This window comes from Phocoena phocoena, chromosome 20 (genome assembly GCF_963924675.1).
Source record: "Phocoena phocoena chromosome 20, mPhoPho1.1, whole genome shotgun sequence".
Taxonomy (NCBI): Eukaryota; Metazoa; Chordata; class Mammalia; order Artiodactyla; family Phocoenidae; genus Phocoena; species Phocoena phocoena.
Window position 1 is genome coordinate 31,555,056 of NC_089238.1, and position 27,050 is coordinate 31,582,105.

The 27,050-nt window shown below is 43.7% G+C and overlaps 1 protein-coding gene across 1 annotated transcript in view; it reads left to right on the forward strand.

Annotated features, from left to right (window-relative positions):
- NUP93 (nucleoporin 93) overlaps positions 1-27,050 on the forward strand; it is a 105,843-nt gene that overhangs the window by 70,221 nt on the left and 8,572 nt on the right. Inside the window, exons 5-15 of the mRNA XM_065898489.1 lie at positions 1,803-1,931; positions 13,058-13,132; positions 15,804-15,893; positions 17,632-17,771; positions 21,518-21,650; positions 23,078-23,235; positions 24,316-24,481; positions 24,752-24,845; positions 25,663-25,854; positions 26,576-26,702; positions 26,815-26,887. Of these exons, the coding sequence (XP_065754561.1) occupies positions 1,803-1,931; positions 13,058-13,132; positions 15,804-15,893; positions 17,632-17,771; positions 21,518-21,650; positions 23,078-23,235; positions 24,316-24,481; positions 24,752-24,845; positions 25,663-25,854; positions 26,576-26,702; positions 26,815-26,887 (1,377 nt within the window). The remainder of the gene's footprint in view (positions 1-1,802; positions 1,932-13,057; positions 13,133-15,803; positions 15,894-17,631; positions 17,772-21,517; positions 21,651-23,077; positions 23,236-24,315; positions 24,482-24,751; positions 24,846-25,662; positions 25,855-26,575; positions 26,703-26,814; positions 26,888-27,050) is intronic.

The window sequence follows — 27,050 nt, forward strand, 5'->3', positions numbered from 1 at the left end:
CCTTCCTCTTTTCTTTAACCACTCTCCTAGATTTTTTTTTTTTTTAAGTTTTATTTTATTTTTGGCTGTGTTGGGTCTTTGTTGCGCACACGGGCTTTCTCTAGTTGTGGTGAGCGGGGGCTACTCTTCGTTGCGGTGCACGGGCTTCTCACTGCAGTGGCTTCTCTTGTTATGGAGCACGGGCTCTAGGCACATGGGCTTCAGTAGTTGTGGCATGCAGGCTCAGTAGTTGTGGCTCGCGGGCTCTAGAGTACAGGCTCAGTAGTTGTGGTGCACAGGCTTAGTTGCTCCTAGGCATGGGAGATCTTCCCGGACCAGCGCTTGAACCCATATCCCCTGCATTGGCAGGCAGATTCCTAACCACTGCGCCACCAGGGAAGCCCCCCTTCCTCTTTTCTTTGTTTTCCTTCTTTCTCTTTTTTCTTTTCCTTCTGAGTGCCTTTGTTTTGGCAACCTGCTGTGTCACCAGCAGATAGAAGTGAGGTTTGCCAGACATTTCAGTAGTGACTTTGAGAAGACTGATAGGAAACCTAATTGCAAAAGGCTCTGTTTTTTCTTTTACTGATTTGCTTCCTCATATGAAAATATTACTGTTTCTTAAAAAAATAGACACTGGGAGAATCTTACTTTTTGTCTTATCTTAGAGGCTCATTAAATCTTAAGATACCATTGACTTTATAATCCGTCATTATTTTATGTACTACAAAGAAAAAGTACTTCAATTTAAGCTTTTGACATGCTATCAATTGTAATATGTAGCCTAATTTCAGAGGTTTTAAGAAGATATTTATCTTAATAAGCACATGAAAAGATGTTCAGCATCACTACTTATTAGAGAAATGCAAATCAAAACCATGAGTTATCACCTCACACCCATTAGCATGGCTGCAATCAAAAAAACCCAGAAAATAGTGAGTATTGGAGAGGATGTAGAGAAATTGGAACCTTTGTGCAATGTTGATGAGAATGAAAAATGGTACAGCCTCTTTGGAAACATTATGCAATTGCTCAAAAAATTAAACATAGTATGACCATCTGATCCAGCAATTCCATTTCTGGGTATGTAGCCCAAAGAATTGAAAGCAGGAATTTGAAGAGATATTTGTACACCCATGTTCACAGTAGCACGATTCACAGTTACCAAAAATTGGAAGCAACTCAAGTGTCCATGGATAGATGAATGGATAAACAAAATGTGGTGTGTACATATGGTGGAGTATTATTCAGCCTTAAAAAGGAACGAGACTGTATATGCTATAACATGGATGAATCTTGAGGACATTTTGCTAAGTGAAATAAGCCAGACATAAGAAGACAAATACTGTATGATTGCACTTCCATGAGGTACCTAGAAGTGGTCAAAATCATAGAGACAGAAGTAGAATGGTGGTTGCCTGTGACTGGGGGAGGGTGGGAATGAAGATATTGTTTAATGGGTGCAGAATTTCATTTTTGCACAATGAAAAGAGTTCTGGAGATGTATGGTGGTGATGTTTGCACAGCCGTGCGAATGAACTTAATACCACTGAACTGTACACTTAAAAAGGGTTAACATGGTAAGTTTTATTGTTAAGTGCATTTTGCCACAATTTAAAAAATTTAATGTGTTAGACTTGATGAAATAGGGCATGTTGCAAACAGTTGTCAGTAAATTCTTTAAGGATAATTTAAAATAGATTGCTTTTGCTCCACTTATGGAAAGATGGCAGATCTGGAGGGCTTTGAATTTCTGTTGCGCTTCAAGGGAAACCGTGTTCTTTGTCTTCTCATTTGGGTCATCTCTCTCTGCTCCTCTCCAACAGACCTTTGGCATGGCTGAGGAGTACCATCGAGAGTCAATGCTGGTTGAGTGGGAGCAAGTGAAACAGCGGATTCTCCACACCCTGCTGGCATCGGGAGAAGATGCCCTTGACTTTACTCAAGAAAGCGAGGTAGGTTGAGTCCAGCAGGTAAACCACGATGAAAACTGTGAGGTCAGAGAATGCTTGTCTGCTTGACTACTGACAGTCCTAGCACAGTTGATCACTGTCTCCTCCTTGAAACCCTCTTTTCATTGCCTTCCAGATGCCCGCATTTGCCTCGATTTCCTCCAACATGTCTGGCTGCTTCTGCTCAGCCTCTTTTGCTGAATTTTCCTCAAATTCCTTGACTCCTAGGTGTTTGTGTGTCCCAGGACTCTGTCCTTGACCTGTTCTTGTTTCTTCCTCAGTCACTGCCCCGTTGATCTCATCTGGGCTTGTGGTATTAAATACCATCTATGTACTTGAAGACTTAAATTTACATCACAGCCCCAAACACCCCCAGACTCATTTTTCTAGTGGCCTTCTTGGCTGTACTCAGATGTCTCAGAGCCATCAAGCTAAACATGTTTAGAATTGAGTCATGGTAGCAACTGCCCTCAACTCCCTCCTGGCATCAACCTTCTTTTCTCACAGAGTTTATCCTCTTTATAACGGGCAGTTGCAGTTTTTCACTTGCTCAGATCAAACACCTCAGATTCATTTTTGTTCTCCCTTTCTGTCACCTAGACTCTCTTACATGTTGGCAAATTTACTTAACCCTGCTCTCAAAATATACCCAGAATCCAACCACTTCTTACCACCTCTGCTGTGAGCACTCTGGTCCAAGTCACCATCATCTCTTGTTCACATTATTGGACTAACCTCCTAACTGGTTTTTCCATTATCTATTGCTATGTAACCAATCACTCCAAACCGTAGTGGCTGAAAACAATCATTTAGCTTAGCTGCGTTTACCAGAAATAGTTCAGGGTCTCTTGAGGCTGTGGTCAAGATGTTGGCTGAGGCAACACTCATTGCAGGGCTAAACTCGGGGAGGATCCACTCCCAGGCTCACTCACATGCCTCTTGGCAAGCCTCAGGTCCCCTCTGGCTCTTGGCTACGGACGTCAGTTCCTTGTCATGTGGGTCTCTCTTGTGTTGCTCACAGCATGGTAGTTTGCTTCCCCTGGAGCAAGAATGAGGGATCCAAGGAAGAGCTAAAGGGCCCCCAAGACAGAAACCACGGTCTTTCCGTGACTTAATCTTGAAAGTAATATCCTGTCGCTTTGCTTTGATCAAGGTAAGTCACTAAATTCAGCCTGTGCTCAAGGAGAGAGGATTAAACAAGGGCTCGGATCCCAGGAAGTGGGGATTATTGGGAGCCATCCTAGAGGTTGTCAGCCACACTGGTCTCCCTGCTTTTGCCCTTGTACAGTCTTTTCAACACAACAGCCAGAGTGACACTATTAAGACACAGGCTAGATCGTGTCACTCCTCCGTTCGGGATCCTCCAGTGACACCCCTCTCACTTGGAGTGAAAGCCAGAGTCTTTACCATGACCTCTAAGTCCCTACCTGACCTGGTCTTGTTGCCTCTCGCAGCTCAAGTTTTTCTGCTCTCCCTGTTGCTCTTGCTGCTCCAGCCAAAGAAGCTCGTTGCAGGTTCCTTGAACGAACCGGGTAGGCTTCCTCCTGCCTCAGGTCCTCTGGGCTTCCTGTTGCTTGTGCCTAGAAGGCTCTTCCCCCAAATAACTGCATGGCTGTCTCCCTCACTTTCTTCACATATTACCCAGTGCCATCTCAGTGAGGCCTTCCAGGGCCTTGATATCTGAAATCCAAACCACCCTTTCCCCATTCAGCACTTTCTATATCCCCTTTTCTTGCTATATTTTTCTTTTTTTTCTTTTTTTTTTTTTTTGCGGTACGCGGGCCTCTCACTGCTGTGGCCTCTCCTGTTGCGGAGCACAGGCTCCACATGCGCAGGCTCAGCAGCCATGGCTCATGGGCCCAGCCGCTTCGCGGCATGTGGGACCTTCCCGGACCGGGGCACGAACCCACGTCCCCTGCATCGGCAGGTGGACTCTCAACCACTGCGCCACCAGGGAAGCCCTATATTTTTCTTTTTAGCACTTCATCACTTTAAACCATTGTATGTGTTTTATGTCTTTATATTGCTTACTGTCTGTTTCTCACAGTAGAATGTAAGCTCCATGAAGGTAAGGATTTTTGTTTGTTGTATTTACTCATATCTCCAGTGCCTAGAAGAGTCCCTGGAACATATTAGATGCTCTAGAAATATTTGTTGAATAAATCATTTGGCCTTAGCTAACTTTGTGCTAACCAGAGTATTAGGGATATGTTGAAACAGTGTGATTTTAGAGTGGGTATGTTTAATAGGGTCTATTTTAATTGCCAGTGTTCATTGATTGCTGGTGGTGCTAAGTTGAGGGGTTTCTCCTCTTTAAAATCTAATTCTTTTTTTTTTTAAATAAATTTATTTATTTTTTGGCTGTGTTGGGTGTTCATTTCTGTGCGAGGGCTTTCTCCAGTTGCGGTGAGCGGGACCCACTCTTCATCGCGGTGCGTGGGCCTCTCACTGTCGCGGCCTCTCCTGTTGCAGAGCACAGGCTCCAGATGTGCAGGCTCAGTAGTTGTGGCTCAGTAGTTGGGCTTAAGCCCAACTAAGTAGGGCTTAGTTGCTCTGCGGCATGTGGGATCTTCCCAGACCAGGGCTCGAACCTGTGTTCCCTGCATTGGCAGGCAGATTCTTAACCACTGCGCCACCAGGTAAGCCCTAAAATCTAATTTTTTTAAAGGCAATGTATTCATATGACTCAAGAACTAAAGTACCCTGTCCCCAGAAGCTCATTCCCTCCCCACTTTGCCTCTCCCTGGAAGTAATCACTATTATTACTTTCTTGTGTAATATTTCGAGTCTCTTTATATGAATACAAGGCAATATATTATCTTCCCTCCTTCTTAGACAGAAGTTATTTTACTATATGCTCTGTTCTATATCATGCTTTTTTCACTTATTTATCCTGGAGATCTTTCCTGAGAGGGATTTGAGGCTGCATCTTGGGATCAGCAGGAAAGTGTGTCGTGCTTGATTAGTGATGTCTGCCCTTGTGCCAGTGGGAGCTGTGACTTAACCACACATTTACCACGCTGGTGCTGGGGAGAGAACAGCCCTGGGGTTCAGATCCTAGCTTCACCACTGACTAGTTCTGAGACCTTATCCAAGTTATTTAATCCTGCAGACATTTAATGTCTTCATTGGTGAAATGGATTTTTGGGAAGATTAGTGATAACATAAAGCACCTGACTCATAATGGGCATCCCTTACTATTGTTTTAAAGTAAGTAGTTTCAGATAATTTGGAGGTGCAAGTTAAAAATTATAATGTCACAAAAATTATAGCGTTAGACATTTCAAGTAATATTGCCAGTGCTTCCTGATAAATCTTTTCCCCAGAAGTTGTTTCTTAACTAGCTAGCATTCTTTTCTCATGGGAGATAGGACAACTAAGGCTCAGAGAGATGTGTAATATGCTGCTGAGATCCAGGACTGTTGGCTTCTAGGCCATCGTTCTGTTGAACTCTGGGTCAAAGGTGGGTAGCTTGGCAGTGTTTCATGCCTGCAGGGTAACTTCACACATTCTGTATCTACAAATTTGCTCCTGATTTAAAAACCCAGGGCTTCCCTGGTGGCGCAGTGGTTGAGAGTCTGCCTGCCGATGCAGGGGACACAGATTCGTGCCCCGGTCCGGAAAGATCCCCCATGCCGCGGAGCGGCTGGGCCCGTGAGCCATGGCCGCTGAGCCTGCGCGTCCGGAGCCTGTGCTCCGCAACGGGAGAGGCCACAACAGTGAGAGGCCCGCATACCGCAAAAAAAAAAAAAAATAAAATAAAATAAAAACCCAGTTTTTCTATTAAATTAGCCCCCCAAATAAATAGATGCTAAAGTCATTTATCTTAGGAAATTACTCATTAATGACCCTGTTCCACATTTCTTAGACTCAAAGATTTCAAAGAAGAGTAGAGTCTTTGGGAAAAAAGAGCTAATGTATAAAATCCTTGGCCAGCCTAATGTTTCTTTCTATTTCTTGTGAGTCTGGGCAGATAAGTAGAACAGCTCATGGTTTTATAAACTTCATTTTTTAAAATTGTGTTAATAGGTTGTAGTCTGTATTGGGATTTGGAAGTAATTATAAGCCGCTAATGAGATATTCTTTCTTGATTGCTCTTGTCTTAAAATAGACTAATCTATTTAGTAGACTCTGCTTCCTTGACCTCGAGTCCTCCCTCTTGGAAGGGAGTTATTGATACTATTGCTGTTGTCTGTTGTGACACCTAGCGGAGTGGATAGCTTTGCTGAAAAAGCTGGCAAATGATGCAGATGGTTCTTCAGATAATCCAGGGAATTGCCATTTCTGGAACCTTGTAGATTTTGTTGTTTGTTGCTGTTTTGAACTTTTTTCCTGAAGTATAACATATATACAGAAAAGTATGCACTTTTTAAGTATACAGCTCAATGAATATAGCAAAAGGGAACACACCCAGATGAAGAAACAACATTGTCGGCCTCCCAGCATCCCCTGTTCTGTGCCTTTTCATTCACCACCCCTCACCACCACCACCAAAAGAAACACTGTCCTAACTTCTGATGTCATAGATTAATTTTGCCTGTTTTTAAACTCTGTAAATGGAGTCATATGGTATGTACTCTTGTTTCTGGCTTTTGCTTAACACTCTGTATATTGTTACATGTAGTTGAAGGCTATTCATTCTCATGGCCGAATAGTATGACTGCAGTCTGTTTATCCATTCTGATGTTGATGGACATTTGGATAGTTACCAGTTCTTAGCTTTTATAAAGAGTGCTATTGAGAGCATTCTTGTACCTGTCTTTTGGTGAACATACGTTTGCACATCCATTGGGCACATCTAAGCGGGCAATTGCTGGGACAGAGGGTACACATATATTCAACACTGTTCCAAAACGGTTTCTTAGTGTACCCTCCCACCAGCACTATGAGAATTCTCTTTGTTCCATACCTTTGCCACACTTGGTATTTTTTGTCTTTTTCAATTCAACCATTCTGGTGGATATGTGGAAGAACCATGTTTTTTCCATGTAATTTTCTTCAAAATGATGGAAAGGTGGTATTATCTCCACTTGGGCAGGCACCTTCTCTGCCCTCTTTGTAAGAAACCGCAGAGTGTGAAGGCCTGAGACAGGCTTTGGAATTCTGCAGGCCTAAGTTCCCGGGGCTCTCCCGGGAACTTCCCTGTTCTCATCCTCATTGTAAAAGGCCTCTCTTGAAGAACCGTTGGAAGGAACGTAGAACGTGTGTAAGGTGCCTGGCCCAGAGCTGGTATAGAGTGCACGCTCAGCATATCGCAGCACTGTTTATGGTGGTGGCTGGTATTTGGTAAGCTACACACTATTAAGTTTATTTTTATCATTTTAATATGGATCTATCCCTTTTTAAGTGTCCCTTGACCTATAAAGTCACTAGGAATGAAAAAAATCTCAGGACATAAGTAGAAGAAATAATTAAAGTATGACTTGCCATCTAAACCATTCTTTCCTGGGCACTTTGTTGTCAGGAATAAGGCTGTTGGAATCCAAAGAGTCATTAGCTAGGAAAGAGGCTTCCAGTCATTTTGAGCTGACCTTATAGTTGAAGGAAAATGTCCAAATTTGGTTAATTTAATATAAAGAGAGGCTTGAGGCTTTTATTTTTAAGCAAAAATGAAGTAGGAGATGGTGGTTCCTGAATCATTTTTCCCCCAAGCCTTCCAATAACAGAAGAGCAACAACACATTAGTAATATCTATTCCTGGCAAGTTTTAATAAGGGAAATGATGCTTCAGTAGCATAAATTCAATTTGGGAAGTTAATTTCCTTAGGATATCATTGAAGAAAAAGGTATAATTTTTAAAGAAAGATAGGAATCGAAAGATTGTTAATAACTTTCCAGGTTGTAGTCTGAATAAAAATGACGTGCTTTGAAGCAAGAAAGAGACTCCTGGCTAAGAACTCCCATACCCTAGTCCTTGCGTCTGGCCTATGGGGAAGAGCACCCCCCGTCTGCGCTCCTTGCATGACACTACGGGCTTTGAGCATCGTTGAGAATCCTTGATATATCTTAGGCAACATTTAAAAGTAAATTTTTACCTAGCCTCAGTGTGTCGTGGCTGTATTGATATTAGACATAGTCAGTGGATGTTGCTTTAATGTATTGTCTGGAAAATGGCTCAGCCTAGCAAGCAATAGGCTCAGTAGAGAAGCTAAGTTGTAGCTTAATCATTACAGATAATGATGTGATGTGTGAACTGTGTGTGTTGAATGTAGTCTCTAATTTTGATCACTGACTTAATACCATATTTCACCAATTCCCAGTTACACATCTTTTCTATATTTTAACATCTCTGAAATCAGGATACGCCTTAAATTCAGTGGTGTGTCATAGTTTGTCCGCATTTTTCTTTCCTAATGGTACATAAATAACATGATGCCTTGCAGTTGATGGTGTATTAGATTTGATGAAATACAGTAAAAATATAGACTGACAGTATGAGTTTGAAAACCCTAGACTAGATGATTCCAAGCTGTATTTTATGGCTCCCTGGTAGTTTCCTAATTTGTTTCATGTATTGGAATTTGAGTAGGATTTCAAGTATAGAAAGTGCTCAGCTGCTCTTTCAAAAAGAAGTTTAAAGAACCCAACTCAACGGGCCCTTCATTTTGACATCAGGATATATCACATGAACACCTTCTTCTTGCACAGCATTCTACTGGTAGAGATAGAGATAGAGATTGTGAAAATTCAGCTGCTCTCCTCTACCCCCAACCCAAACATAACCTCTGACATTCTATCCTTCCAATTCCCTCTCAGGTATTTATGTGCACATTTATACGTATATGTCCATCTGATCAGTTTATTATCAATTTACTCCATAAACGGCACCATTTTATATAATAAATGATACTACTTAGCATTATGTTTTGATTTTTTTTAACTTATTTTGGAGCTTTTTCTAGGTTAGTACATGTAGGTGTCTGTCATTTTTTAGTGGCCGTAATAGATTTCATTGTATAAATGACCCAAGTATTCTTCCCGTTTTATCCATGGAGAATGATGCTCCAGAAAAGTTAGATGTCATTACCCAAGGTCACACAGTTGGGTTGCGTTTAGAACCTGGGTCTTCTGGTGCCCAGTCGGTGTTTTTTCTGGTAGTACTGGGCTTCTGTGTACAGATACTGTAGCCAACTATTGAACATTAATTACTTTGGTTCTGTTTTGCTTACATAAAGCCAAAACATTCCACTTGGAAATTAAAAACTCTCTTCCTTCTGTAGTATCATCACATTTTCTTTTTACTCTGTACTTGTTTTGCTAGAAGTGAGTGCTACATTCCTTTTTCCCTGCCTAGAATGTGCTCTCCTTGGGAAAAGAGATTTATTCATCCCTGGATATGTTATGTACAAAAGTAGTTGCTTAATAAAAGCTTGCAGTTCCCTTACCACTCTCCAACCACATCCTGCCTGTTCAGGAATGTTCACTTAGAAAATGGCTGTTTGGGGAACACCAGGTACACTGAGAAGACCCTTCTCATGTCTGTGCTCCCAGAGACTGCTGTTTCTCCACATTATCTCCAGACTCCTGGGTGAGCCCCTTGTTGTTCTCTCTGGCCCTGCCTACCCATCTTCCCTGCCTTTCTGGTCTCTGATTCTGTGCTCCTGTTATCCCCACTGTGCTCCGATCAGGCCCCAATACAGAGAAAACCTGAAGAGTTTGGAACGTCATTCCCACACAGCATACCGGCATCTCCTTTCCCAGCCCTCTAGCAGCTCCTGGCTTTGAAATTCCATTGAATGTTTGCTGGTTCCTCTGCTCAGGAATGTGCATGTACACATCCTGTTGATGGATAACTGACTTTGTGTGTGGTGAAATAGAGGCTCGGCCAAGGGCAAATGAAGGAAAGGTACGTTTGAAAACAAGGGCATTAGGCAAAATTAATTTAAATGGAAATTTGAAGGCCAAAAAACGAACTACTTTTTAAAATTAGGTTTTTAGTAGTACTGGAAAATATTTCTCAAGGCTGTTTATGTATATTTAGCTGAAACAACTGTGTCCTTGCAGAAGTGTTTAGTGCCATTCCCCCTCTCCTCCCCATTTATTCCCCCCAGTTAGGTTACTGGAATTAACAGGCTTAGTGCTCTGTTCTTTCAAAAGACTCGGGGATCATCAGCTTTCAGAGAGTTCTGTTCCAGAAAGATGGCCACGTTATAGAACAGTCCTCAAATGCAGTGTTACTGGGAACACTCAGAATTAGTCCAGAAATAGAAAATGAGCTGGTGGGGGATTCTTTTCCTACGAGAATGTGTTTTCACTGTAGAGGAGTGAGATGAGAATTTCCAGCCAGCACAAAGAAAATATCTTAGATTATGTTTCTGTAGTGTCCATATCTATCCACTGTTCAACATCTGATTTAGTCCCATGTTCATTATGGTTTATTTTTTATTTAAAAAGTGGTAACAGCTAGCGTTTACTGGTCAAATGTTGGACAGTGAGCTCTTTCTACTTATTCCTACTTACTCCTTGTGAAATAAGTACTGTTTTCTTCCCATTTAATTTAAGATTATTTCACAAATCTATGAGGGAGATACCATTGCTGCACCTGTGTTACAGCTAAAGAAACCCAGGCTCAAAAGAAGCAATATACTCAATCAAGATCACATAGCTAGTGAGTAGTGGAGCCAGGATTTCTAACTGCTACTCTCTCTTGTTCTTCGATGGCCATCCTTGGACAGTTGCCCCAGGCTGCCCTGGCTGGCAGTGTGGCCCCAGGCTGTGGGCACAAACCACGGCTCCACTACTTCCTATTAGAGTGACCCCTGGCAAGGTGCTTTCTGTGCGCTTTGGTGTCTTCATCTGTAAAATTGTTATAATAAAAGTATGTATCTCATAGGGTTGTGGAGTTAATACACAGAAATTAAGACAGTGCTTGGCATATAGTAGTCGCTCAGTAAGCGTGTCTGTTGTTACTCTAACCTGATGGTTTTCAATCATTTCAGATAGGAATGCTTTCAGCTGTGAGTAACAGAAAACTTGAGTTTTTGTAGGTTGAATAACGATTTATTTTTCTCACCTAACAAGTCTGCAGGTGTGGAGAGTATGGGCCTTAATTCAGTAGCTCTGCAGTGCCATCAGAGGCACCTCCTTTTCTCTGTATACCACCATTTTTAGCACGGACACTTACTTTGGGCTCACAAGCTGATTGCTGCAGCTCTAGACAACCTGTTTGCATTCAGGGGAGAAAGCTGAAAGGCCATGCCAGGCTCCTTTTTCTCCCTTTATTAGGAAAAGCAGAAACTGCACTAAGCCAGAATGTACTACCAGGCTTGTGCTTTCATCCGGTTGGCTAGAACCAGGGTTCATGGCCACTCCTAGCTGCAGTAGAGGCTGGGAAAGGGTAGTGTGTAGGGGTCAGCTCATGAGGACCTATTGTTAGAGTTTCAGGAAATTTGCCGTCTAGTTGATACTACTTGGAATAGCTTGATTTCTGCCATGGTGGGAATATTTACACCAGAAACCAGCAAACGCTACAAGTCAAGTTCCCTTTCCCAAGCCAGTTGTTAAACATTTACCAGCACACCATTGGATATATTTAACTCCATATGCCAGAGTGGGAAGTGGCAGTGAGTAGAAGTGAGAGGTAGGGATGTGAAATGGTCATTGGGTCAGCCAAGCAGCAGCATCTTCCAAGCTTACCATTTGACCGAGAGAGTAAGATGCCAACATATGGAAAAGTTTATTAGTCCATTTTTTAGAAAGACTAAAGTTAAACTTTAGCTAAGCTTATTCCCTACTATAAACAAGTATGGATCAAAATTAGGTGTATTCTACTAGGTATATTAGTTATATTCTTAAATTTCCAATACACTGGTTTTTACTGTACTGTAGTGAGATCAAATTCGATATTTTGAACAGTAAACTGTTTAAAGCTCTTTTAATACCAATGATTGCAGAAAATCAGAGCTGGGGAGGACCTCTCGAGATTGTCTAGGACAGCCCCTTCATCAACCAAAGGGAACCTGAGGCTCCAAGGATATGTGCTTTGCCCAGATGCCAAAGCAAGGGAGTGGAGCAGTCCTCCTGGAACCCAGGTGTCCTGACAGTCCAGTGTTCATTCCAGAACCTGAGGGTTTACAACCCACCTTTCTGCTTCCTGCTTCTTCCTATTCTCTGGCCTGCCCCAGTGCATGCTCATGTTGGTATCCCTTTTACCAGCTTTGGTGGTGCTAGGAAGTTTTGCTGCTATCTGTCATGTGTCTCCCAGGAAACCTACTTTAAGCTGCTTTGTTTTAGATTTTAGAGAATAGAGCATTGCTTTTTTTTTTTTTTTTTTTAAATGAGAGAAGCTTGAAGAATTTGATCTTTGCTGCAGTACAGTACAAACTAATATTGGAAATTTAAGAATATGCCTAATATACCTAATTGGAACATACCTGATTTTGATCCATATTTTTTTAGAGTAGGAAATAAACTTAGCTAAAAATTATCTTTAGTCTTTCTTTAAAAAGGCTAATAATTTTTTCCATATGTTGGTGTCTAGCTCTCCCCATCAGATGGTAAGCTCTTTGGGAACAGCCTCTGTGGGCTGTCTTGTCATCCTGTGGGGATGGATGTGTACACACTGTGCATGTGGCAGGCAGGCACTTGGCAGATGTTTGCTGAATGAATGAATGCCCAACTTAGGCTGGCTTCATATCTTCAGATGCATAAAGTTCATCAGTAGCTGTTGTCATGGTGTGGACTCTAGATAGGACATGTCTGAATCCTGGTATTGTGACCCTATAAACTCCATTTCCTCAGCTATCTGATATGAGTGATGGAAACAGGAGACCCACATACACCACAGCCTCACTGGTGTAAAGACATGGAGGGGGAAGATGAGGTGGACTGGGGGATTGAAACCGAATGTGACAAAGAGGTGCCTTTCTAGAAACAGTTACTGAGATATCCTTACAGCTTCTCCAGCCTCCTGTTATTTTTGAGTTGAGTCCCATGCCTGCTCCCTTCTCATGTGATCATGGTAAGAGAGTTGCCTTCTATTGAAGCCCCTAAAAATCATCGTTTTGAGGAAGTCTGACTAGGAAACAAAAACAGCTTTGTTAAAGACAAACATATGTTTATAGTTTTTTTTTTTCTTTACATGACTGAATGCTGTTCTGAACCAATTCTGAATGTGTATTTCTGTACAGCCAAGTTACATCAGTGATGCGGGACCCCCTGGTCGAAGCTCTCTGGACAGCATCGAGATGGCCTATGCCCGGCAGGTGAGTGTGTTCTCAAGGAAGATCAAATCCAGGAAAATCCTCTATGAGCCCGCTGGGAAGTAAAAGAGAACACAGACTTCATGTGAAAGTCCAACCCTGAAAACAAGTTGGGTTTTCATTCAGAGGACGCGTTGATATTTTACCATCTAGGTCCCTGGAGGAGTCTATCAAATTGGGTAATAGAATGACTCAGGTTTGATTTAAGGAAGTTGAAATCTGCCTCACACACTGACCAAGGCATCTCATTTTGCATTTGGCAGCAGCCCATGTACAGTAAAGCTTTGAGTAACTGCACTGCTAAGTAAATGGAGTTCTGTATTAACTGATCACCTGGTCAGTGAATGGTATTATCAGAAATGCTTCTTAACCCCGTTGTAGAGAGAAATTTTCTGAATGCTTTTCTGCCTTGGTAAGCATAATGTACTCACCATTACCTGATATTACTGTCCTGGAGAAGCTTATGATATTTGGAGGGTTGTGGTTCTTGTGGTATATCATGGCCATGTGATAGTTTGAGTATGGATTGAGACACTTTGTGGTAAAGCTCAGGGACTCTGTTGACTGAAACTGCCCTTAGGACAGTACATACCTGGAATTGACTTTTTGAATAAAGCAGTGCTGGCCGCCTGTGCATTTTATTCTAATTTGCTGCTTTGCTGCACAAAGTATCAAGAAGGGGAAACAGTCTTGTTTCTTGAATTGAGGGTGGTGGGCTTCCATCCCCTTTAAATTGTCCTGCACCAGCAGTGACCAAGGAACATCTGTTCTGTCGTGACCAACTCCCGCGATTCTTTTTCTTTTCTAATAAATTTATTTATTCATTTTTTTTTTTTTTTTTTTTATTTTGGCTGTGTTGGGTCTTCATTGCTGTGCATGGCTTTCTCTAGTTGAGGCAAGCAGGGGCTACTCTTCTTGCAGTGCACGGGCTTCTCATTGCCGTGGCTTCTCTTGTTGTGGAGCACAAGCTCTAGAGTGCAGGCTCAGTAGTTGTGACGCACGGGCTTAGTTGCTCCACAGCATGTGGGATCTTCCCGGGCCAGGGATCAAACCCATGTCCCCTGCACTGGCAGGCGGATTCTTAACCACTGCGCCACCAGGGAAGCCCTCCCGCAATCAGTGCCACTGTGGCCCTCAGCATCACCCAGTTCCTTTCTTCCGTCCAACCTGGGCTGGGGTGGGGTGGGGTAGGTGGAGACAAAAACACGTGGTGGCTATAGAGGTGAACAGGGGGAGGGGAGAAACTGCTAGACCCTGTGCCTTTGACAGAGGGATGCCGTAACTGAATTATTTGGTGAGCTGATGGTATTATCAGAGATCCTTCTTGTACCCCTTGTTGAGAAAAATGTTCTAAATGCTCTTTTTAAGCCTCTCTCCTTCAGCATACCACTGCCAGTTCTAACTCTAGGCATCTGAAACCAGCCACATCAGCTTCCCTCACATAAGTCCCCCTCCTTCCAACTCCCTCATGTTTTACTACTGGGCCTTCATTTATTTTTTCTTCAGTTTTTAGATCTCTCTTTTTCTCCCACACTACATCTACATTTTTTTAAATTTCACTTTCATTATGTGACTGACTTCCATTGCCACAGGCACCGTCAGAATTCAGGCCTAATGAAATTACAAGCTTTTGAGGAGAGAAACCATGTATCTTCTGTGTCTGTGAAGACTAAAACTTCATAAAACTAAGGTTTACTAGCACTCAGGACACTGGAATGTCATGTATCTGTTTACATGGCTATCCCCTCCAGTGGAGAGCGAATCTTTATATCCCGTGTTGAACACAGTAACCCAGGGAAGGCTCCTTATAAATGCTCATGAGTGAATAAACACCACATTCTGGTTTTAAAACCGTTTCATTTAATCTTTATAACACTCCTGGAGGCTGCATGATGCTCTCCCCCATTTAGAGTAGAGGGAGGTAAGGTTTGACAGGGTCCTGACTTGTCTAACATCACTACCTTGTTCAGTCCTCGGTAGAGCAAGGACTTCAGATTGCAAAGAGTAGAACTTAATAGTTTTTACCATCATTATGTTAGTTTTTAAAAAATAAAATCCAAAGTAATATTGGCTTTTCCATTCGTTGAACGTCACATAGTTCCTTTTTCTTGAGAAAATTTTACTAAGGAGCTGGGATTCTTTCCCGAGAAATGGGTACTGCAGATGGGCAGCAACTGCTCTTATAAAACATGTGGAGGGCTGCGACCTGACAGTCCTTACTAAGTCCACAAGCCCAGGGCCTGGGGCCATTCAGTCCTTTTGCCAGAAAGATTACCAAATGTTTCCCTGGGTTCCTAGGAAGCAGCAGCAGGAGACCTTCCACTTTGGTCCTTGCTCTCTGGGACTGATGGTCTCCTGGGCAGAGCAATGCAGAACTGCCTGTGGGACTCCCCCCCCACCCCCGGGACCACCCTGCTCCCACTCCTCAGGTGTTAGGAAGGCTGGGCTAGCGGCTAGCTTTCGTGGGTGTCGATGCTGCTGTCTGAAGCTTAGGCACAAAACTGGGAAGCTGGCTGGAGGCCTTGCCCTCCAGGCAGTGTGGATAGCTCAGCCACTCTGAGGAAGGAAAGCTTCTGACCATTGGGCAGAAGCTGGTTTCAGAACTGCTTCAAGGGGTTCTAAAAAGAAAAGGTGAAAATAGAATTTGTGCGATTTACTTTGCTTTTCCTTTCAGATTTATATCTATAACGAGAAGATTGTCAACGGACACCTGCAGCCTAACCTTGTGGACCTCTGTGCTTCTCTCACAGAACTGGATGATAAGGTAGCGCCCAGAGCTGACCCGAGGAGACGTGTGGGGTCTGGTGTTCCAATGGGATTAGCAGCTTGCTGACTTGGCAGAAATGTGCTGAAGAGAAACTCTATGCCCTGGAAGAAGATGTTAACTGTTCTTCAGAGTTTTATTTTAAATAATTTTGGGGTGGTATTTTTGTTTTTGTTTTTGTTTTTGTTTTTTGCGGTACACGGGCCTCTCACTGCCGTGGCCTCCCCCGTTGCTGGGCACAGGCTCCGGACGCACAGGCTCAGCGGCCATGGCTCACAGGCCCAGCCACTCCGCGGCATGTGGGATCCTCCCAGACCAGGGCACAAACCCGCGTCCCCTGCATCGGCAGGCCGACTCCCAACCACCGCGCCACCAGGGAAGCCCTTGGGGTGGTTTTTTGATGATGATCCTAAATATATAGATATATGTATCTTTATGCATCTGCAAAAGGCCCAGCAAAGCTGTGTTTGCTTTGAAGTTCTGTCAGGCTCCAGCTCCTCCCTGCCAGTTTCCCTCCTTAGACAGACTAACAGGCTCTTTCATGAGATGTGAATTGTAAAGGTGATGCGGTTTTCACGCCAGTGAGCCCCTTGAACTTGATTCAGGTGGGGTCTTTAAAAGCCACTTGGTTCTGTTCCTCTCTGACTCCCCATCTTTATTCCTGTCCCTCAGTTCTTATCCTTGGCCAATTTTCTCCCGCTGGGGGAAAAAAATTTAAAAGGGGATGGATAGATTGGTAGGTGGCCAGGAGGAGGGGAGAAAGGAGGAAAGGCTATAACGGAAGCAAGCACTCGTATACACTTTTTTTTCCTTCAAAAATGCTTTATTTTTTTTAATAGTAAACATAAGGCAATACAAACCAATCTAAAGAAAATAAGAATTTATCTACCATCTCACCACCTATAAAGGGTCACATTTAGGGTGGATTTTCTACAGTTTTTAATTTTTGAGAGAAACAGTGAAAACAGGATTTTCTCTTTTCCTTTGGAAAAGGTGTAAACCTGCTTTTTCTCTAATCGCTACTGTCTTCCAAGGATTCTTAACTTTATATTTTGCACAGCGTTCAGGGAACACATTTTTAGGAGAGGTTTACAGCCAGGAGGATTCTGGGAAGAGGGAGTCCAGCTGTGTGGTGGTAACACACAGGAGAGATCACCAGTGCCTTTCCTGGGAGGCCACAGGAAGGCATCTTTTGAAGGGAGTGAATAGGCAGGAGAAAAGGAGGCTGTGCCACTCACACGGTGGGGTAAGAGCAGTGGACCCTGGAGAGCCTCTGGGAGGACAGAACCTGTATTATTTAGGTTAAACTCTTATTTTAAGCCTTAAAAAACTCCAGTGACCTTGTAAGGACTGAAATGCAGCTACTTGAGTTTAAACTCCTAGAGATTTGGATGATTATAAATGTATTCACTCTCTCTTAAGGGATAACCGACTGAGATTCAGTGTTCTTGTTAGTTTTATGTGGTCTTAGTTATGTAGGTGGTTATGTCAGACCTGGAATCGTAATTGATCTGAAAACCAGCTCGAGATGGGGGCTGCTCGCAGGGAAGACGGGAGCCTGGCAGCTGGCTGGGAAGAGGTGCGTCCTCTGTGCTGGGCTTGAGCCTGAGGGCCTCAGACAGGACGTTAACTTCTTCCCGCTCCATGTCCCGCCTGCCTTTGAGTCAGATTGCCGTGAAGAACGAGGCAATTTCCCCGGCCCCACAGCATTGTCACATGCAGTCTCATTTATGTGCAGAACATCTCTGACATGTGGACCATGGTAAAACAAATGACAGACGTGTTGTTGACACCAGCGACTGATGCCCTGAAGAGCCGCAACAGCGTGGAAGTGCGCATGGAGTTCGTCAGGCAGGCCTTGGGATACCTCGAGCAGAGGTAAGGCAACGGCAGCACAGAGGCTGGCTTTAAAATCCCCCGAAGGCAGCCATTCTTGGGTTTCAAGTAGTCCTCAAGCTAAGTGCTTTGTAGCTGGTATAATTTAAACAAGGTTGAGCAAGTCTGAGAGGTGTTAGGCTGTTTTCAGAAACACTTCTCTACCAGAACTATTTATGCACCGATATAAAATCATTTTGAGTGGGAGCATTGAGCACTGTTAGGCTTTTCTTTTTCTCTTTGTCCACTCTCTGTCCCTCAGTACAGAGTCATGATTATTAGAGCACGATGCCTTGGGTCAGGATCCTTGTCCCTCCTGTGGTTCAGCCATTACTGCTTAGGCTCTTTGTTTTCTCTAGGCATTTTAATTTTCCCACCCAGCATTACCACCTTCAAACCTTAGGAAGGCCCCTTGATCCTTCGTTTTCCTTCTGGCTCTACTTGGTTAATCCTTGTGAGTCCAGATCCTTCCCGGCCGCTAATGCCTCTGATTTGTGCCTGGGTTTTTTTTGCCATCTCCTCACTAATTGGAGTTGGTCACCAAGGGGTTTGTGGCTGTGCCCTTGTGCCCTAACTATTGTCCCCCTCGTTGGTAGGGCCCGTGCCATTCATCCACTCCCTGTGGACACTTCTTGTTCTGAATTGGCCAGCAGGTTGTCGTGAGCGTGCAACAGACCCTCTTTATTTCAGAGACAGGGTGCTGGGCCTCTCTCTGTTAGCTTGAGAAGAGAAAGCCAAGCTGAAGACACTTGCTCAATTGCAGTTCTTTGCTGCTGAGCCCATGCAGCTGCCAATGGCCTTGTAGTGTGGTCACCCTCTGTCAACAAAATAATATAGTTCATTAGGAAGCCAAGGTAATTCAGACCTGGTACAGCAGAGAGAGAACAGGTTTTTATACCAAATACTAAATTAATTATATAATGGCTACATGAGATGAACACCATCAGACATATTAAACTCGCTAGCCTCCATTCTGGTGTTAAGAAAAGTCTAGAACTCCAAATGGTTTTTTATTGCTTCTGGCACAGGGCACAAAGAGTTCATAAAGTATTATATCAGGCTTTCACTAAATTTTTGTAATGTAAATTTCTAAGTCTTCAGCCATAAAGAACCTAATGTATATAGTGATATTTATTTGCTACAAGTCAGCAACATATGAGTCAGAAGTTCTTACAGTTTATAAAAAACATGAGGATTTTAGTTTTTAACGTGTGTACGTATATGACTGCTCGTGACTGCTTTTTCTTCAATAAACCTCATCCTTAACGTTGTTGCTTGACTTCACCAGTGGTACCAGGCTGCAGTTTTTGGTTTTATATATGTAAGCTATCCCATTTCTTTTATTATTCTTTTCATTTCGTTTTTTTGGCATTATGTTGTTCCATTAATTCCTTTAGCAGCACTTGGAGCTATTTGGGAGTTTCCTGTGCACAACGATTGGATGCTTATTTTCTTTTTCACTCTAGTAGCATCACTCTCTGATGGCATCCTTTTTAAGATTTGTTGTCCCTTTTGATAAAGGGAATATTTCAGATAGTCGTACTCACTAAAAAAAATATTCTTTCTAATGCTAATCCACTGACAGTGTAACGTACATACAGTATTTCAAGTGATGTAATACACCAGGTGGCAAAGTAGACCTGGTCCCAAATTATTTTTGGGGTATAAGGCTGAAAATGTTGAGAAAACAGCATTGTTCTGTTTCCTGCCACATTCCAACTTTGAAGCAAGGTACACATTTCTTAGCTCTCAAGGAATTTAGGCTCTGAGGCCCTTTCCAGCATGTGAGTTGTCTTCATTCGAGTTTGAAGAGACCATCGTGGGCATCTGTTTGTCCTGGTTGCTACAGGACTCTTCTGTAATCTCTTTTCCAACCTCTGCTTTTAAATACTTCCAGTGATGGCGAACTCATTACATTTGCTAAATTGAATTGTGTTCATTTTTCATTATGAAAATACTACATGACTGTTATAGAAATTTTGGAAGATGCCAAAAAGAGGACCTGAAAAAGGGAGAAGTCCCCTCTCCCCCGCCCAGAGGCCCCTGGCACCTTGTTGTATTTCCTTACCCCCATACCATCCCTGCCGCCTTTTTGGACATATGAATATTTTGTTCGATATGTATCTTTTACACAGCTTATGATCCAAATGTGTACAATATATGGTTTTATATAGTTCGCTTTTAAAATTTTTTGTCCGTATCATTCTTTATGACTACATCAATTTCCATTGAGTCTATTTTCTGTAATTGATAGTTAGGTGTTTTTCTCTGTGTGTGTCTCTCTCTTTTTCTCTCTCTCACTCTCACCCTGTCTCTCTCAGTTGGTTATTATACTTAATGTGGTATAATATTAATATTATTATGTGGTTGAACATATGAAGCACCTGACTTTTTGAGGCAGTCTGTTTTGTTTTGGACAAGAAACATATTTAGAAAGTTCTTCAATGTATTAACCCCATGTTTGGGTATCTATAACTTGAACCATTTAATCTTAATACAAAAGCAATTTTAAAACACTGTAAAGGATTTTAAGAAGCCTGCTAGCAAATAAATAAACAGGAAATGATAGAAAATCATTTGCAACCACCAATGTGACAATGGGTTCAGCAAGGACCACCAGTGGAAACTATTGGGTGAAAGATTATTGGTGAACAGATTATTCACATGACCTCCAAGTGTTACCCCATAGAGTACTTATTAATTACAAAGGGGAAAGGAGGTGCTTTTACAGTGGTGAAATCTGGTGGACAACACCTTTAACCAAGTGATCAAATTAAATGTTACCAAGAAGGGCAAAATGGTATTACCTGCCTCATTGTGGCAGTACCAGCATCAGCTGTGTAGGTGGGGTTCTTGGCAAAAAAGTTGAACCTGAATCAAGTCATGAGAAACTATTCAGCTTGTGGGACATTTTACCAGGTAGCTAGTAGCCTGGATTCTTTTTAAAAGGTCAGTGTCTTTATATAAAAAGTGTTAGACCCTAGATTAAGGGAAATGGAAGTGGTATGACAGCGAAATTTCATGCATTCCCTTGACTGGATCCTGGATTTAAAAAAAAAAAAAACTATAAAGGATGTTATTAAGAAATTTGAATATGTGTTATATTTTAGATAGCAACAGTACATTAATGTTAAATTTCTTAGTGTCATGGTAGTATTGAGTTAGGTAGAATGTCCTAACTAGGAGATACATGGTGAAATATTTACAGATGAGGTAGCCCCTGATTTCTGTATTTCTATAACATTTTCAAATGGTTCAGAAAAAAAGTATGTGTGTTTGTATATGTTGTATACTACGTATATATAGAGAGAAAAAAACATCATACAAATATTAACAATTGGCGAATCTAAGTAAAGGATATATGAGCATTCTTTGGACTATTCATTTTTTTAGGTTTAAAATTTTTCGAAATGAAAAATTTGAAAAGATCCCAGTAGAGCATTAGGCTGTGAGCTGGAGCAATTACTATTCTGCACATTAGCCCTTAATGCATTTGAAGTCCACTATTATATTGCTCCAGGGATTCTTTTGAGTATCCGCAGTGATGAGAAACCTTCACAGTGGTCCACTGCCCAATGAATAAATAATGTAGTTTGCTTCATTAAGCATGCACTGTTTCCTCTTCTTTGTTAGGTTGAAATCCAGGCCCTTCCCTGTGGAGTTCACAGTCTAATGTTTGTGGATATGGACATAGATACATGTAATATGTGTTTTCAACCTCCCTTTTTTTGCCTGTAAATTTTTTCCAGTTATAAGAATTATACCCTTGTGACTGTCTTTGGCAACTTGCATCAGGCCCAGCTGGGTGGGGTGCCTGGGACTTACCAGTTGGTTCGAAGTTTCCTGAACATCAAACTTCCGGCTCCCTTGCCTGGACTTCAGGTATTGGCATCTTTCTCTATGTGATGAGTTACCTTCCCAGAGCAGTCTCTCTCGGTTAGGCGTTTTCAGTTTAAATGAGGTTATGTGTGGGACCTACTATATGGAGAAGAGACCAGAGGGGGCAGGGAGAGAAGCTAGGGGACCTTGGGAGACTGGTGGTGCAGGAGTCCAGGTGATTATGGTGGTCGCTCAGCTTAGGGTGGAGGAGGGTGCAGGGGGATGATGTCATTGGGTTCTGGACATGTTTTGAAAGTAGACCCAATAGGACTGTGGAAGAACTTGGATGTGGCAGAGTCAGGGCTGACTTCTGAGATTGTTGGCTCAAACAGCTGGAAGAACAGAGTTAGATATGGGTCCTAGAACATGCCTTTCTTCTCAGCTCACAGTCTAGTTACAGTCAGATACAGACCCTGTGCAAAGTGCTGAACCGGAGCTGTGTACCAAGGGTGGTGGGCTGCAGGCTCCTGGCTTCATACAGGAGGTGAGGCCCACATTTGTGCTTAAAGAGTAGGGGCTTGCCAGCCAGGGGTCTGGGAAAAGGGTATTCCAGGAGGAGGGAGGAGCGTGAACAAATGCGTGGAGGCAGGAAAGAGTATCTGGTGTATCTGGTGTGTGGTAGGGCTGGACCAGCTTGGGGCCAGCTGGTGATGGCCTTGAGCACCAGGCTAAGCACTTAGGATGTAAATTGCTCAAAGGGGTTTAAGTGAGGAAGTGACACGATCAGATCTGGGCTTAAGAAAGAGTCCTGCCTAGGGAAGGGTGGAGGGGCCAAGAAAGGAAGTCTGAGGTCCACTTTTCTGGAGGAGTTGGGGAGAAGCAGAGAGAGGAGTAACCACAGGGCTGCTGCGCAGGTGATGGCAAAGCCACTTTTAGGAGAGAGAAGCTCTAGTGCTGGGAGAGTGGGAACAGAGCTGCTTTCTTAGATTCCCCAGTGCGTAACGTAGCACGGTGTCCAAAACAAAGATACTAAGTGAGTGAACAACTAACAGGTGAATGGAAGTGCCAGAATCCATTTAGCTAATCATTAATGGTTAACATTTTATAAACTCAAATATGATGATAGTCTCTTATTGGTCAGTGAACGTCCTTAGCCTGAGTGCACATCTGTAAATTATCACAGAAGAACATGTCACCTGATTGCTGTGGGTACTGGGGTTCCACGGAGAACCCACTGGCTGTCTTTGAAGCCTGTGTACACAGTGCTGTAGAGGAAAGGCTCTCGAGCCAGACTGCTGCTTACCAGCTTACCTTGGAAAAATTATTTAACGTCCCCATGCCTCAGGTTCCTAGTTTGTAAAACAGAGAGGAAGAGGCCATTCATGGTCCCTGCCTAGTGGAGTTGTGAGATTAAGTGACTTAATACAAGAAGAGGGCTTAGCTGAGGGCCAGCACATCGAAAGTCGTCAGTTAAACCTTTCCTCTTTTAGGATGGAGAGGTGGAAGGCCATCCTGTGTGGGCGTTAATTTATTACTGCCTGCGCTGTGGAGACCTGCTTGCCGCTTCACAGGTGGTCAACCGAGCCCAGCACCAGCTGGGAGAGTTTAAAACTTGGTTCCAGGAGTACATGAACAGCAAGGACAGAAGGTACAGTGAATGAGATGGTGCATCCAGAAGAAGCCACGTGGAATCAGCAGGGTGGCCCCCACTGGCATTGCTCTCTTTTCCTTGTGCATGGCTCCAAATAAGTTTCTGATTGGGAGAAAAATGAAGTTTAGAAAGCAAGTAGAACTCTGTAGAATAACAGTGGAAAACATTAAAAGAGCCCCATTCTGACACCATGTGTACACTTACAAAGTCCCAGGCACATCAAGGATGCTTTAGTAAATGAAACTTTGTTGTATTACACTTCACTTGTTCACATTTAGTGCTTTTCCGGTTGACCCAAATGACAATATACGCTTCATACTCAAAGGCCAGAGTTAGAAGTTAGCAAACTTGAGATATAATCATTGAATTAATTCAGTAAGTTTTTTTTTTTTTTTAGTTCTCTTGCATTAAGGAACTGCTAAGCATTCATTTTTCTCTGGTTTTTGTTAATGTAATAGGACTTAAAGTTCATATTCGAACCCAGTTTCAATATACATACATGTATGTAGAAGAAATAATGGTGGTTACCCCAGTTATACATGTGGAAAACCAGGGTTACTTTTTTGGCAGTGTCAATAATGCCGTGTCCAGAGATTATCTTAAACCATAAGCCCTGTCTTGCTCATGTTAGAGAGTGTAAAGTAGGGACAGTGTTTTAGGGTTCCCCCAGATGCAGACTCTGAGGCAAGGGTTTGAGTGCATGGAGTTTATTTGGGAGGTGATCTCACAGGGATAAGGGAGTGGAGAAGCCGGAGCGGGGCTGAGGCACTTAAGGGACTGACTCACTCTTGCCCATCACTGCTTGAGGGCTGCCAGGGAGGTGGGTGGAGGATTAATTCCCCAGACCTTCTCACGTGCCTCTGACAGCCACTACTTGAGGAAGCCAGTGGGTGGAGACGCAGGTTTTGGTAGCTGCAAGTCTGGTTAAAGTGATGGTACCCGTGGGTATGGGTGGGACAGTGTTACCCTCCGTGAAGGAAGGCTTCGTGACTCTGCTGTGTGGTTGGGACCTGGGTACTTTCAGATGCCCGTGAGGATCTTTAGCATATGTGTCTGTGTGTTCCCTTGTGTCTCTAGATTGTCCCCAGCTACGGAGAACAAGCTCCGACTGCATTACCGCAGGGCCCTCAGGAACAACACGGACCCCTACAAACGGGCTGTGTACTGTATCATTGGCAGATGTGACATCACTGACAACCAGAGCGAGGTGGCCGACAAAACTGAGGACTACCTGTGGCTGAAGGCAGGCGCCACTTCCCTTGCCCAGTAGGGCATTCTCCCCTTCCCCCTGCTCACACACTGCACACAGATATTACTGCTTAATGTATAATGCCAATAGGGTGACTGGACTAGTGGATTTCCTGTCTCCTGGCCCATTTTTTATTGTGTAATATTCGCAACCAGTAACACAGCCATTAGCGTAGCCTTGAGCATGGCAGCTGATCGGCTACAAGTCCGCACCCGGCACAGGAAGTAGCTTGTACCAATGCCTGTATTTCTCTTGGGCGTTTAGTTGAACCAGGTGTGTTTCGATGATGACGGCACCAGCTCCCCACAAGACAGGCTCACTCTCTCTCAGTTCCAGAAACAGTTGTTGGAAGACTACGGTAAGATACCCAGAACATAGCTACCTTTCCTCTCTTGTCCACCTAAGGTCACTGCTTAGCTTTTTTCTGGGAAAATCCTTCATCTCTGAACTCTGTCTCTCCTTCAGAACCCTCTGGATCTTCAAAACACAGCACAACAAAACAATGAGTTCAAATTTGGGTAGAGGCCACGCACGTGGCCGTAAACAGAGTATGTGACTTACATGGTCGTTGACCGTAAACTCCACTAGTTCTTTGAACTGCTCTGGCAGACACTGGCTCAGGGAGAGACATAAGAGGACTTGGTTACTGCTTCCTCAGAGACCTCGCAGTGACTATATCTGAGCACAAACAAGGGAGAAATAGCTTTTCATTTTTTCTTTCTCTCACTGTTTAAAAAATGGGGGAAGAAAAGGAAATTCCGACTAGTGGTCCGCAGTGTTGAATGCAGATATCTGTGAATCTGAGAATACCGAAGCTTTGAAATCATTCCTGTCCTTATTGAGTGACTTTTATCAGGATAAAGGAGAGAAACAGCCCCTTTTGTATTCCGTTTTAAGGTCCTGTGCTCTGTTTCTCTCCCAACTAATGCAAGCAGTTTGGGTTTTACAACACAGCCCCGCTCGCCAGTTGTTTTGTGAGGTCCGGAGGCTGTGGAAACAGGCCACGGCTGGAGTGGCATCCACTGTGTCCAGAGCCCCCGCATCCGTTCAGGCTCAGGCTGGTGCTTTTGTCCTGCCCAGCAAGTCCTTTGAGCACATAGGGCTTCTTCTGGGCTCGGGGCTGCCAGCAGAGGCCGGCTCCTTCTGAGTCAGCTTGACCTCCTCTCCCTGGACAGGTGAGTCCCACTTCACGGTGAACCATCAGCCCTTCCTCTACTTCCAAGTGCTGTTCCTGACCGCGCAGTTCGAAGCTGCCATTGCCTTTCTCTTCCGCATGGAGCGGCTGCGCTGCCATGCTGTGCACGTGGCGCTAGTGCTCTTTGAGCTAAAGCTGCTTTTAAAATCCTCGGGACAGAGCGCTCAACTCCGTGAGTATTTGTTGGCAGTGGCACATCCATAACACATCCCCCCATCAGATGGCAGTGGACACATAGCTGCAGCCAGCAGGGATTTGGGCAAGTGGGTACCAATCATTTTAGAGTGTTGTAGGCGGTTGGGCTTATGAGGTGATTAGTATGAGGGTTCTTGCCTTTCCCACCGCCATTAGTATTCCCTGAGGTGTTTAATAGATAAAATGCTTTGCTAAGTGCTAGTTTTGTGGCCAGTGAGTCAGGTCGCCTGGAGGGTGGTACAGGAGAAACAGTCCCTAGAGTCGTGAGACTGGTTCTCATTAGGGCTCTAACTGGAGACATTGGAAGGCGTAGCCAGCCATCTTGTGTGCCTACCTGCATGGGGTGGGAGTCCGGGGAGGGAGAGAAGATACCTGTGCATGAATGGCTGCAGCTTCCTTAGTAGCACAGCAGACTCATTCCAGAACACGTGCCATAATGGTCAGTTGTCACCATCTTTTCACTCAGAGACCAGCATACTAGTGATTTACTAAAAATGCCACTTTCTCCAATCTGTACTTGGGATGAAATTGAGGACAGGGTGGTGAAGGGGATTGGCCTAAGCTCACAGTGGCCAACATTGGCTGGGCTGCAGGAGTAGGTGCCACCACTGGGTCTTTGGACTCAGTTCCCATAGCTCTCCGTTGCATGGGTCAGAAGGGCAGTGTGGTTGTGACCAGTTCTGTCCCCGTCGGTGCAGTCAGCCATGAGCCTGGCGACCCTCCCTGCATGCGGAGGCTGAACTTCGTGCGGCTACTCATTCTCTACACCCGGAAGTTTGAATCCACGGACCCGAGAGAGGCCCTCCAATACTTCTACTTCCTCAGGTTAGACTGGCTTTTGACCATTTACTTCAGCTGGTTTTGATTTCTGCCACTGTGAGAATGACAGAGACCTTGGGGCCACACCAGAAACCAGGTTGATTTTGTCCCCTTCTAGAGACGAGAAAGACAGTCAAGGAGAAAACATGTTTCTGCGTTGTGTGAGCGAGCTGGTGATAGAAAGTCGAGAGGTATGTCTGTTAACTTTTCTCCACGCCCCCATGATTTACAGTGTACAAGTTCTCATGCTGATGTGATACTGGATGGTCACCTCAATATGAGTTTGGTGGATGTGGCTGGGGGCAGGGGGGTGTTAGAGTTTTCTTTGGTTTCTGACAATGAAAACGTTGATTC